We start from the raw sequence: 14,456 nt of genomic DNA, 5'->3' as shown, positions 1-14,456 counted from the left end.
GGCTGATTGATATGAGTTCCTAAATGAGTTCTTTGGTATTTATTTCTCCTCTGTGGTAAGCTGTCATGTTCTTTACCTTTCTGTGTCTTGTAATCATGTGGCTGTATGTAGCTTACAGGATGGAATGTGTTTTATTTGTTTAGTTTTCTTTTATTTTTCAATTAAACTTTTGTGAAACTATCAAATGTAATTGTCAAAATGTTATCTACATCAAATATTTTTCAGAATAAATAAAAAAGAAATACAAAAAACCCGTCCAACAGAAACCACCCCAAACTCCCCACCAAGCCCTGTAATAAAAATGTGAAAAACAAATGAATGGTTTGGGACTGCTTGATTAATCCAGAGAGTATGAAGCCACACGTATACAGGTTTTGTGATAAAGAAGGGAGAGAGAAGTATTTAAACATCAAGAGCAAAGTCTATCTAAGCCCAGTGCCATCTGTTTCAGCACTGACTTCCACCTTTAAATATTGGAGTCAGATAACATACTGATCAGTGCTGCAGAAAATTCAAGTAAAAGCAAACTGAATAAAGAATTCTTCAATAAAGTGAAAAAAACATGGTCCTGATTGTATCGAAACAGAATAACCTCTGCTGGGGTAACAGTAAAAGGGAGAGAAGAGAGGCTTAACAGAAGAAGAATTTGAAGATTAATAGAAAGAATGGAAGTCAGAAAATTACAACTAGTAGACTAGAAAGCTTGAACTGGTGGGCATTCTCAGAGCATGAGCAAAAATGAACCAGGAGCATTCGTCATACAATAACGACAGGCAGAATCCACAGGCAAGCCAATGGCATAATGCTTGTGGAAAATAAAATATAAACAATGAACACATTTGAACAGAATGTGATGATATTTGGGTTCTTAGAGGAATAGACAAAATAAAAAAAAAATGAAATCCATAAGGTAGGGGGACACAGGAAAGATCACTCTGTGAGGATACTGTTAGGGGCCTGTAGGATGCCATGCAGAGAGACACATAGAGTGCTGTCATTGACTTCAAAGAATAGGAAAGAGAGCAGCAAAATTTATAGAGAAGATGAGAAGGAAGTGAAGATTGTTGTAGTACATGCTTAAGTTCTAAGATAAATGAAAAAAATTTTACCTTGACCTCAATGACTAGAGTCATCACAAACATCCAAGAGGGTCAGAATATCCTGATGCATTCTTGAGTGATGTTGGAAAAGCCAAATTGCGGAGTATGAGGGTTTGAGAGTGCCAGACTGGACAAGAACCAAGACACTTGTCAACCTTGCACCAGATCCTCAAAGCCTATGAAATAAGGGGCTCAAAATTGAAACCTGATTTAAGTTTAAAGGACAGTGAAAGGAAGAACAGGTAGGGATCTAGAGTGGACACAATGGTGAGCCACAGAGGTGGATTAACTGGAGTGGTGGTGGTGGTGGGGTGTCTTGCCACATCCAAATTGGAGAGAATGTAAATGTCCAACAATATAATTCCAAATTTGGTAAAGAGATCACAACCTTATACTGGTCATAGATTAAAAAGGGGAAAAAGAAGAGAGAACCAGAGAACAAGAGTGTAAAAATCTAAAAAGATTTGTTGGTAATTTGAAGATACAGTGGAACCTCGGTTTGCGAGCATAATTCGTTCCGGAAACGTGCTCGTAGTCCAAAGCACTCATATATCAAAGTGAATTTCCCCATAAGAAATAATGGAAACTCAGATGATTTGTTCCACAACCCAAAACTATTCATATAAAAATGATTAATACAAAATGTAAAGTAAAAATACATAAAACAAATTAACCTGCACTTTACCTTTGAAAAGAATCATGGCTAGTGTGAGTGAGTTTCTAAACTCTTGTGGGATTGCACCCAATGGGACGACACGCGGAAGAGCATCTCAAAGCAATCGCAGTCTCCCAGCGCTGTAGCAGTTCGCCGTAAAACCGAATCTGAAAAGATCGCAGACATGCTATAAGCGCCTGCCGTCGATGGGTGATACAAGGAACAAGGAACATTATAAGTGCGCAGGGCCCTGCCTGACTGCTGTGTCTGTGTATAGGAGAGCGGCAGATCCAGCTACAATAAATAACCGCACTGTTGCTGTTTCAAGCTGAAAAAAGCTTGTGTTGCTAAAGTACTGAGACTCAGCTTCGTGTTTTAGTGTGCAAGATGGGGACTCACACGTCAAAGCACACACACACATATGCGTGCGCACACACAGTCACAATGTTAATGCTGTAGTAAACAGTATACGCTTGTACTGATGTTGACTATATGAGTGAGGCACGCCGACTCAGACGGAGAATAGGAAACGATTGCCCACAATCCCGCAGCGAGAGAAAGAGAATAACCATCAGCTCAATTGTGATCACATGACGCTCAGCAGACAAAGCGTATACATACTACTCGTACTGCAAGACCTCGCTCGTTTATCAAGTCAAAATTTATTAAAAAGTTTTGCTTGTCTTGCAAAACACTCGTAAACCAAGTTACTCGCAAACCGAGGTTCCACTGTATTGTATTCTTTGGTAAGGGACAGACATCTGACCAATAGTACTGTATTCATGAATGGAAAAAGTATTTATGTGCAAGGAAATTTAAGAGGAGAAGAGTTGATTTAGATCAGTTCATTTTATAACTGGATAGATTTTCAAATGAGTTAAATAAGCTAAGCACCCAAGGGAGATCAGAGGTTGAATTCCCAAGAAACGACAAAACATCATCAGTTAAAAGGGAAGCTTTATGTTGGGAGCTGTAGACTGTGACAGGACAAATTGAATCTTGAGAACATATTTGTAGGGCAATGGCTAAAGGTTGTAAAGGATTGCCCGGCCACAGACAGACATGACACCAAATGTCCACAACACACGGTTTATTTACACTGCTGTTTACAAGTGGTTCCACAAACTCAGGCACAACTACTCAGTCCTTTTCTCTCTTCGGCCGCCTCCACTCCTTTCTCGTAAGCTCTGTCTTCCTCCTCCCGACTCCAGCTCTCCGAATGGAGTGAGGCGGCCCCTTTTATAATGCCCTGGATGTGCTCCATGTGCTCTGAGATGGTCTTCCGGGAGCACTTCCTGGTGTGATGGAAGTGCTGTCCTCCAGGGCTTGGGAACCATCCAGGCACCCCCTGGGTTGGCAACGGACCCCCACAGGGTTGAGCTTCCCTGCTTCGTATCCGTGGTCCTTGATGGAAATCAGGGGGACTGCCCTCTTGCGTCCAGGGGAGATATTGCCCCTTTCCCGGTACTTCCCTGCTCCAGGCGTCCCGGTGGGGCAAGGTCCCTGGCCATCTGCCACAAGGTTTAAGAGTGAGATAAAGGAGAGAGTGAACAATCTTTCCCAGCATGGTTGAAAATTTGAAATGGTCTAGAGGAGATTTTTGTAAACTGGTGTGCTTCATGGATTCAGGAAGAAAATGAAACCACCAAATAAAAAACGGGGCAGACAACAAACTGCAATCTGGTCACTGGAGCCAGGAGACAGGAGTACTAACTGCTCACCACCTAATAGTACTTGGTATTTCTTTTTAGAATTTTCACTTAAATGCTATCAGAGTAGTGGGCATGATCACATGTGTCAAAGCGGGGTTCTGAGAAAAACATTGGTCAGTACAGGCATAGGACAGTGCCCTCATCCTTTTAGAAGTGACTTTTCAGTGTTTCTACGCAGCCACTTTTCCTTCTCTGCAGCTGGAGTGAGGAGTTCAGTTTGCATAACGACTTCCCTTTGTGATGTCCGTTTCAGTTCAGCACTCTGTCAGGCTTTATAATTTCCAAAATGAGACTCACTGACAGAATCTACAGCAGTAATGACTCCAGTGATCCTCCTCTATATCCTCGTAGTCTTCACTCAAAGTGAGTGAGTCTCTTAATGAAGAGAAATAAGAGTAGCAACCTAATATTTTACACTTATAAAAAATATAAATTATTAGGTTAATAACTATATATATATATATATATTGTCACAAAAGCAGACCACAGGTATCAAAAGGTTTGGGGCAGCCACCCATATATTGTGCCTTGACTGCAGAATGGTTTGAAATGATTGAGATGTTCACAGGTTTGAGTCCAAAACAGAACTGAACTGGCAATCATCAGCCCCACCTCCCAGCCGTGAGTCAGCAAACATTAACATGTCAGGCACATGCGCCATCATGTGTCACATGGACACCTGGGAATTGGAGTTCCAGGATTCATCTGGTAGCCGACTGTGATCTGCCTGTCTCAGTTTTTCAGCAGATTGTTCAGTCATGTCCTCTTTACCTTAATGTGTGTCAGGCGGTGCTTTGTTTGCCTGTCCCTTCCCCTTCTGGGAGTCCAAGACCATCGGGTGATGGGCTAAGTAATAGGCAGCATAACGGAGATCTTCTCCTTCCCAGAAACCCTCAGAGCAGTTCACATGGTCCTCGCTGGGCAGCCACATGCTGAAGTCTTCCCCATTCGGACTTCTATCGATCCAGCCATTATTGTCTAAGGGATGATACCTGGTTCTGCAACGAACCTCCAGGTGACCTTCTTCTATGAAGTACGAGCATGGGACAAGGTTAATTACATCCAGGAAATTTTTTAATTCCCTCCCCAGCATGTACCTCATTCAGGTCGTAGTCATCCCGAGTTTTTCTCTCCCATTGATTATGGCCTCTTGCCATCTCCTCTTTGACGGTGTCGATCATGAGTGCGGAATTTTTCCCGGTGTTGTCCATCTGCATTATTTCCTTCTTTCCCATCATGGTCCAGTTTAAGGGTAGGTTTTTTCTTTTTTCAAGCACCTCCACCACAATTAACAGGCAAAGTAAATAATCACCAATACAATAACGAATGCAATACTCTCTCCTCCACACCTCCCAGCAAGCTTTGTCCTACACCGACTGACTCTGGCTCTCATGCTGTGTTCACAGAAGTCCTTTATAAAGTCCTTGACCTGGAAGTGCTTCTGTCCTTCTGATTACGTGACTTGCTAGCACTTCCGGGTCAGATGGAAAACTAGCTTTTTTCTTCGGCTTGGAAGTACTTCAGAGCGTCCGTCTTCGTGACTTGGGAGTACTTCCAGGCTATGGATGAGGCATTCCTCCTCCAGTCCTTTCAAAGCTCCTCCTTGCAGCACCTATGGTACCCAACAGGGCTGAGAAACTGAACTCCCAGGGTGCCCTGCGGGAATCCGGGGCACCACTACACTCCAGGGGAGCTGTCATCTAACGTTTTGGGGGAGGCAGTGTCCAAGTAGCTGCCACCCCTCATCCTTCCATCCTTAGGGCAAGGTTGAGCTGCCAGCCATATATCACTATATGTATATATACATATACAGTGCATCCGGAAAGTATTCACAGCGCATCACTTTTTCCACATTTTGTTATGTTACAGCCTTATTCCAAAATGGATTAAATTCATTTTTTTCCTCAGAATTCTACACACAACACCCCATAATGACAACGTGAAAAAAGTTTACTTGAGTTTTATGCAAATTTATTAAAAATAAAAAAACTGAGAAATCCCATGTACATAAGTATTCACAGCCTTTGCTCAATACTTTGTCGATGGACCTTTGGCGGCAATTACAGCCTCAAGTCTTTTTGAATATGATGCCACAAGGTTGGCACACCTATCCTTGGCCAGTTTCGCCCATTCCTCTTTGCAGCACCTCTCAAGCTCCATCAGGTTGGATGAGAAGTGTCGGTGCACAGCCATTTTAAGATCTCTCCAAAGATGTTCAATCGGATTCAAGTCTGGGCTCTGGCTGGGCCGCTCAAGGACATTCACAGAGTTGTCCTGAAGCCACTCCTTTCATATCTTGGCTGTGTGCTTAGAGTTGTTGTCCTGCTGAAAGATGAACCGTCGACCCAGTCTGAGGTCAAGAGCGCTCTGGAGCAGGTTTTCGTCCAGGATGTCTCTGTACATTGCTGCAGTCATCTTTCCTTTTATCCTGACTAGTCTCCCAGTCCCTGCCGCTGAAAAACATCCCCACAGCATGATGCTGCCACCACTATGCTTCACTGTAGGGATGGTATTGGTCTGGTGATAAGCGGTGCCTGGTTTCCTCCAAACATGATGCCTGGCATTCACACCAAAGAGTTCAATCTTTGTCTCATCAGACCAGAGAATTTTCTTTCTCATGGTCTGAGAGTCCTTCAGGTGCCTTTTGGCAAACTCCAGGTGGGCTGCCATGTGCCTTTTACTAAGGAGTGGCTTCCGTCTGGCCACTCTACCATACAGGCCTAATTGGTGGATTGCTGCAGAGATTGTTGTCCTTCTGGAAGGTTCTCCTCTTTCCACAGAGGACCTCTGGAGCTCTGACAGAGTGACCATCGGGTTCTTGGTCACCTCCCTGGCTAAGGCCCTTCTCCCCCGATCGCTCAGTTTAGATGGCCAGCCAGCTCTAATAAGAGTCCTGGTGGTTTTGAACTTCTTCCACTTACGGATGATGGAAGCCACTGTGTTCATTGGGACCTTCAAAGCAGCAGAAATTTTTCTGTAACCTTCCCCAAATTTGTGCCTCGAGACAATCCTGTCTCAGAGGTCTACAGACAATTCCTTTGACTTCATGCTTGGTTTGTGCTCTGACATGAACTGTCAACTGTGGGACCTTATATAGACAGGTGTGTGCCTTTCCAAATCAGGTCCAACCAACTGAATTTACCAGAGGTGGACTCCAATTAAGCTACAGAAACATCTCAAGGATGATCAGGGGAAACAGGATGCACCTGAGCTCAATTTTGAGCTTCATGGCAAAGGCTGTGAATACTTATGTACATGTGCTTTCTCAATTTTTTTATTTTTAATAGTACTAGGGTGTTGTACCGTGTTAGCCATTATGAATGTAGAGAAAAGCCAAGCAAAATGACACCTTTAATTGGCTAACTAAAAAGATTACAATATGCAAGCTTTCGAGGCAACTCAGGCCCCTACATCTTGCCTGAAGAAGGGGCCTGAGTTGCCTCGAAAGCTTGCATATTGTAATCTTTTTAGTTAGCCAATAAAAGGTGTCATTTTGCTTGGCTTTTCTCTACATTTATTTTTAATAAATTTGCAAAAACCTCAAGTAAACTTTTTTCACGTTGTCATTATGGGGTGTTGTGTGCAGAATTCTGAGGAAAAAAATGAATTTAATCCATTTTGGAATAAGGCTGTAACATAACAAAATGTGGAAAAAGTGATGCGCTGTGAATACTTTCCGGATGCACTGTATATATATATACAGTATATATATATATATATATTTGCAGCTGGAGATCCACAAAGGGAGAAAAAATGAATCACGTATCATAAAGTAGTTTTTATTCCTGAGCTTTCAACCCCTGCCAGGGTTCTTCATCAGAGGATAATGCTTAGACTTACAAGAATCAAAGGCAATATATAGCAACACATTACGTGGAGGGGGTGAGGGGGGTGGGGGGGTTGGCTAAGTCAGTGTCATGGGGGGAGGGGTATTGGATGTACAGTTTATTTATTATGAACATGTTCTTCTTAAGTTTGCATATGCTGGATTTATGTCCAAGTGTCTGTTGATAGATAGATAGATAGATAGATAGATAGATAGATAGATAGATAGATAGATAGATAGATAGATAGATAGATAGATAGATAGATAGATAGATAGATAGATAGATAGATAGATAGATAGATAGATAGATAGATAGATAGATAGATAGATAGATACTTTATTAATCCCAATGGGAAATTCACATTGTTGAATGTTGATGGCGTTCTCATTTGATAGCTGTAGCAAATAAGCCCTTTGTCCACCTCTTGAACCCTCAGGTACCACTCTGATGACCAGGTGAAAGTATAAATATTCTTTATTTTATAATTATACGGTGCACAAAGCACTCTACACACCATACTACTCATATAAATCACAGTACTCTCTCTCTAAACCAATCCTCCTCGCCCAGACACTTCGCCCTCCTAAGTCCCAGCTCAGCTCAGTGTACTGGGCTTCCCACAGTCCTTTTATATCCCCTGACCTGGAAGTGGTTCCTGGCACAACCCACAAGTCCATTTCCTTCCGGGTCAGGGCAAACAGTCCTCCTCTTCATCCCGGGAGTACGTCGTTTCTTCCGGTCACGTGACTGTGACGCACTCCCAGGTTATAGGGCACGCAAGAGCCCACTAGCCCCCCTACAGCGACTCCCGGTGGTCCCCAAGGTATCCAGCAGGGCTGTGTATAGAAACTACAAAGTCCATGAGGCCCTGCTGGAACTCGGGGCACCATCATGCTGTCCGGAGGGCTCCTCCTAGAGTCTGTAGCCGGTTGTCCATCACATAGCCAAGATTCAGCCAGCTCTCTGGCACTTTTAGTATTGGCCTTAAATTTTACTTGTACATTGTCCCAGTTAAATTTATGTCCTGTTGATTTAGTATGTGTGTAGATCAATGAGAGTGAGTCCTTTCTTCTGACGGCGTTGCGATGTTCCTGTATACGTGTTGCAAATCTTTTTGAAGTTTGTCCTATGTATACCGCTGAGCAAGAACTGCATGGAATGCTATAAACTGTGTTTCGTGTTTCTGCTATTGATTTTTTGTTTTTAGCATTAAATAGGACCGTGCGCAGATTGTTCGTGGGTTTGTGTGCTATTCTGACGCCTGACTTGGCCAGGATGTGCGCTGTACCTTCAGACACCTTGTGGTGATAAGGGAGTGAGTGCCAGGTGGGGTGGGGGTTCTGATTCAATTCAATTGTTTGCTGAGTTTTTTGGCGTCTTCTGTGTAAGCTCCGATTAATGAATGTTTTTGAGTATCCGTTTGAAGTGAAAAGATGGAAGAGATAGCGTCTCTCATTCATTTTTGTTTCCTTCGTATTACAGTGGGTGTGGACTCTTCTGAATAGAGTTTTAACACAGCTCCATTTATGAGATACCGGGTGGTTGCTGGTGAAGTGTAATATCTTGTCTGCGTAGCATTCTTTATGATAAACACTTGTGGCAGGGGTTGAAAGCCTTTGATTCTTGTAAGTCTAAGCATTATCCTCTGATGAAGACCCCTGGTAGGGGTTGAAAGCTCAGGAATAAAAACTACTTTATGATACGTGATTCATTTTTTCTCCCTTTGTGGATCTCCAGCTGCAAATATGCAAACCGTATCACAGACCTTCTCTTCCATATATATATATATATATATATATATATATATTGTGGTGGATTGCCAGCTTTCGATTCTGGCTCTCACCCCCAGGCCGCCAGGAGGAGCTCTCCCAACAGCGTGAATGTCCCTCGAGTTCCAGCAGGGCCTCATGGACTATGTAGTTTTTATACGCAGCCCTGCTGGATACCTTGGGGGCCACCAGGATTTGCTGTAGGAGGACTCGGAGGCTCTTATGTGCCCTATACCCCGGGAGTACGTCATGGTCACGTGACAGGAAGATACGATGTGCTCCCGGGTTGAAGAAAAGGACTGTTTGCCCTGACCCGGAAGGAATAAGGAACTGTGGACTGATTGGGCAGAAACCCTTCCGGGTCAGGGAATATAAAAGGACGATGGGAACTCCCAGACATTGAGCTGAGCTGGGTGGAAGGGTGGCAACACGTCTGGAAGTGTGGAGGATTATTGTTTATTGTTATTATTATTATTATTGAGTATTGTGGAGAGGAGGGTGCTTTGTGCACAATTATTATTATTATTAATAAACCATTATTTGGACTTTTACCTGGTGTCTGACATCTAGTCTGAGGGTTCAAGGGGTCACGGAGACCTCTATGTGTCACAATATATATATATATATATATATATATATATATATATATATATATATATATATATATATATATATATATATATATATATATACATACATACATACATACGTGCATACATATATATACATACATATATATATGTGTGTGTATGTGTGTGTCTTTGTGCTCCATGTAGCTTCATTGTGATTAGTAATCTTTTTTCACTGTATCACTGTTATTGGGTTGATTATTTTGTTCCCATTATTTTCTTATTCCATAATTTGTGTTATGTAACCAACCTTGGAAGGAGTTAGAGGGCACAGAAATATCATAGCCTTGGGCATCCAATTGGCGTTAACTGGCCAAGGACACCCCATGTACATAGATGTCTTCCTTAAATACTGAAATTGAGCTTCTCATTTCAAAGATCTGCCACTACATACACTGTTGACTTCTTTATCAGTTTGAACATCTCTTAATCAGGTTAAAGGTCTTTCAGCACTACAGTATGTCTTAATGATGTTACACCATGTGTTTCAGTGTAAAATGACTGAGTGTGTCCTCTGCCTCTCTTTCACCCATTCTTGTCTGAACTGACTTTATCGAATATAAAGTTGTGATAATTCGGCTGATACCAGGTGCACTGCACACAAGATATGAAGACAGCCCACCAGTTGACTTAAATGTTGCCAAGTGGCCTAATTTAAAACAAAACAAAACAAAACAAAAAAAAAACAAAGGTTTTGGAAAGACTTTTTAGTTTTGGTGAACAATACACATGTCCCAGGAGCAGCGAGGCAGTGACACGATCTGCTGTGCTACTCTGCCATCCTCCTGATGTTCAAAATAAACAAACAATTAAACTTTAGCTTCTATAGCACGCTGAGATGTTTTTGACAAAAGAAAATCTTTATCAGTTATGGAAATATTATTTTTAGCAGTACAGTAAATGGTGAAATGTAAATTCATGTGAGAGGTTAGATCATTTGACATATCTAATTCAAACACAAGGGTGGCACATTGGCGCAGTGGTTGCGCTGCTGCCTCACAGTAAGGAGACCCGGGTTCGCTTCCTGGGTCCTCTCTCCGTGGAGTTTGCATGTTCTCACTGTGTCTGCGTGGGTTTCCTCTCACAGTCCAAAGTCATGCAGGTTAGGTGCATTAGCAATCCTAAATTGTGCTTGGTGTGTGCCCTGCGGTGGGCTGGTGCCCTGCCTGGGATTTGTTCGTACCCTGTGCTGGCTGGGATTGGCTCCAACACAACCCAGATACCCTGTTTTAGGATATAGCGGGTTGGATGACGATGACTGACTGATGAGTTCAAACACAGAGAACAAACATTGTAACACTAATATTAAACAATTATACGTAATGTCAATAACACACAAAACCAGTGAGAAAAAGTCACCAGCAAACACACAGTCTGTGAAATATAAATAAATGATTAAATCTAATGTTAAGAACAGAAAATTGTTCTAGGTCTTTGACTGGACCTGAGACCCTCCTCATGACAGTCCCAGAGCTCCACTGCACTGTTCACAGTTTGTCACCCATTTCTGTTGTTTCATCAGACAGATGGGATCCACCAAACGTAACTCTCCTTGTGCCAAGTCTGGTCTGTGACTGGCCTCTTCTACAGTTTTACTGTAGTTGTTCTCTCACTTTGGTTGAATTGTTGTGAAATTGTATACATAAATATATATTGTATATATAGTATATAGTATATCAAGATGTCAGCCCATCACACATTCTGTTTTAGATCAAATTAGCTCATTTACACTTGACAGTCAATGTAACTGGGCAATCGGAGGAAACCTCAGTGCTTGGGAGAAAATTAAGTGAAAACTCAACACAGATTTTCTGGAAATAGAACTCAAGTCCTACAAGCTGAGAAACAGAACACTCAGCTTCTGGTGGCAACTACAGACCCAAACGCATTCAGGATTTGTTTTTAATTTTCATAGAAAACTAACAAGGTTGTGGAATTTGAACTGAACCTCAGTGTCATTTTGTAATAAATACAGTCATCGACATTGGCAACTAAGGACATTATTCATGGTGAGATCCCTTTTCTCTTTGGCCTCACAGGTGCAGTGTGCTGGTCTTTGCATAAAAACGCCCCCTTAGTGACTCCTGTCTCAGTTCAGCAGTCTGACTGCATTTATAATTTCCTCAATGTGTCACACTGACAGAATCTCCTGCCACCATGACTGCTCTGGTGCTGCTCTCTGTCTTCATAGTCTTTATTCAGGGTAACTGAGTTTCTATATTAAGTGAATTATAACACAAGAAGTTGGAAATTTTAAGTATACTTTTTGTAATTACAAACTAATGATTACCAATTTTATATTCTTGAATTAAATGCTTATATTTTGTTTTATTGTAGATTCAAGTTGTCAGATTTCTGTGAATCAACCATCAGCATCAAAGTCAGTTTCCCCTGGAGGGAGCGTCACCTTCACTTGTACTACTGGGAGTAGTGTGAGTGGTTGGATGGCATGGTACCAGCAGAAACCTGGAGAAACTCCTAAACTTCTGATCCATAGTACGAGCACTCACTATGGTGACACCCCGAGTCGCTTCACTGGCAGCGGGTCAGGAACTTCATACAGTATGACTATCAATGGAGTTCAGCCTGAAGACGCTGGTTACTACTACTGTCAGCAGCATGCTAGCTACCCTCTCACACAGTGATTGAGACTTGTACAAAAACCTCACTAAGCTGCTGTCATGTCTGCAGGTGTGAAACTGAAATACTGAAGTGAGATTTAATGCAGAAAGCAATGAATTGAAACAACTAAATGTGAGGTGACAGTAAAACCAAAATGGAGCAGCCTTACTGAAAAATTAAAATGAAATTAAAAAAATAGAACAAGAGAAAGCCTACCTTATAGAAATATGAGATTCCATCTTTAAGGTTCATTTTGTTAGTGTGACCAACTAAATAAAGAATCAGCTGCGCAGTCACAGGTCCAAATGGTGGCCTGGTGTCACTTGTGCTGCCTGCACTCCTCATATAACAATATGGATGTCAGTAAGTCTGACCAAGTAATCAGCTATTTGTGATTCTTTGCATTCTCCTCACAATCTTTGGTTGAAATCCTTTTTTTAATTTTGGAACATTCAGGCACTTATACAGGAAACTATAAAGCAAAAATTGGTAGATTTATTTTTTGTACCAATTTTTCTTTTTAATTTCTGTTTACTTAAAGTTAAAAGGATAAGAAAAATTAGTCAACAAAAAAACTAGCAGCCAGTTTCCAGAATTAAGACCTCCTTTACAGAGTTAAAGCCGACTGCAGCACAACATATTGAAGAAAACATCAATTGTAGGACTGGTGTTCCATCTCGGGAACTGCTTGCTGGGATAATCTCCAGCTAATCTTTGGTCCTGGTCAGGATAAGTGGGATTGTAAATGAAGAGATGGACAAATCATTTAAAAACACTTGATTTTCCAATAGAATGTTAACCTACTGGTGCTTAAAAACTCCCTACTGTATATAACTAAAACTACATTTTTATGTTCATTACATATATTTCTTTAAATGAAGAATATGATGTTTACAGCTTAATATCTAATACAAAACAATTACAGATGAAATCAATCCTATCATACTGGAAATTGCTCTTACTCGAGTATTTAACAATACACAGTCGGCAGTTAATGGAGCTTTAGGAAGTATTAGGAAACCAGAGGACATGAATGAGACCACAGGAAAATAATGAAACTTTCACGTTGCTTTGTTTGTCTCACTGTTGTTGCATTTAATAAAATGGTGTATGGGAATATATCTGCTCGCCAATCTGAAAACAGCCCCTTTTCCTACGATGTGTTTCATGATGCATTGATGATCCAACAAAGGACATTAAACTTTTTTGATGACTCAGGCGCCGCCGCGAGTGGCAGCCTTCCCAGCAGCTCCGTGTACAACTTTATCTTTCTACCTGTTTGTCTATTTTATCTATTTCACTAATCACTCCTACCACTTTCTTTTATGTGGACTCGTTCCCTGGACACTTTTTACTACTTTTTACTACTTGGACATGGATTATTACATACTCGTCTATTCAGGTAGTCAACTTCAAGCGCTGAGAACAAATGCCTGTGCCAGTGTGGTTCCCAATTTACCTGATGAGGTAAGAAGGCAGGTATCGTGGCAGCAGAGCCAGAGCTAAGCTAAAGGCGAGGCGGCTTGCGGGAAAGTGGCGTTACAAACCTTTGGTGCCTTCTGTGATCCTGGGAAATGTGAACTCACTACCAAATAAGATCAATGAACTGGCTGCCCTGATGAAAAATGTCAGCACCTACAGAGAATGCAGTTTGTTGTGTTTTTTTGAAACACAGCTAACAACTAACATTCCAGCTGCTGACGTGGAGCAACTCTGGACATGTAAACGTAAAAATCTCCACTTGCTGCAGGGACATCAAACTGTTGGCCGTAAGTTTACGTCCCTATTACTTGCCCAGAGAGTTTGGATGTCATTGTTGTTATTGTTTACATCCCACCTCGGACGGACGTGTAGATAGCGAGTGACATCAGTCATTCCGTGGTTGCTAAACTGCAAACGCAGCACCCCGAGGCGCTTGTGCTAATTGCTGGAGACTTTAACCATGTGACGCTGGACAAAACATTACCTGCCTTCTCCCAGTATGTGGATTGTAACACCCAGGGAAATAGGACTATTGACCTACTGTAAGCCAACGTTAAAGACGCATACAGAGCCACCCAACTGCCTGCGTTTGGAAAAGCAGATCATAACCTGGTTCTTCTTCAGCCTCACTACAAACCAAGAGTGAGGGTCCTACCTACA

The 14,456-nt window shown here is 41.9% G+C and overlaps 1 gene segment (V, D, J or C); it reads left to right on the top strand.

Moving 5' to 3' along the window:
• Nucleotides 1-11,773: 11,773 nt before the first annotated feature.
• On the top strand, nt 11,774-12,365 carry LOC127527772 (immunoglobulin kappa variable 1D-12-like). The segment is given in 2 exon segments: nt 11,774-11,895; nt 12,030-12,365. Coding segments are annotated over 2 exon segments (354 nt in total).
• The last annotated feature ends 2,091 nt before the right edge of the window (nt 12,366-14,456 follow it).

The sequence above is a fragment of the Erpetoichthys calabaricus genome, chromosome 5 (assembly GCF_900747795.2).
Source record: "Erpetoichthys calabaricus chromosome 5, fErpCal1.3, whole genome shotgun sequence".
Classification (NCBI taxonomy): domain Eukaryota; kingdom Metazoa; phylum Chordata; class Cladistia; order Polypteriformes; family Polypteridae; genus Erpetoichthys; species Erpetoichthys calabaricus.
Note: the sequence above shows the minus strand (reverse complement) of the source record. Positions and strands in the feature narration are given on the sequence as shown.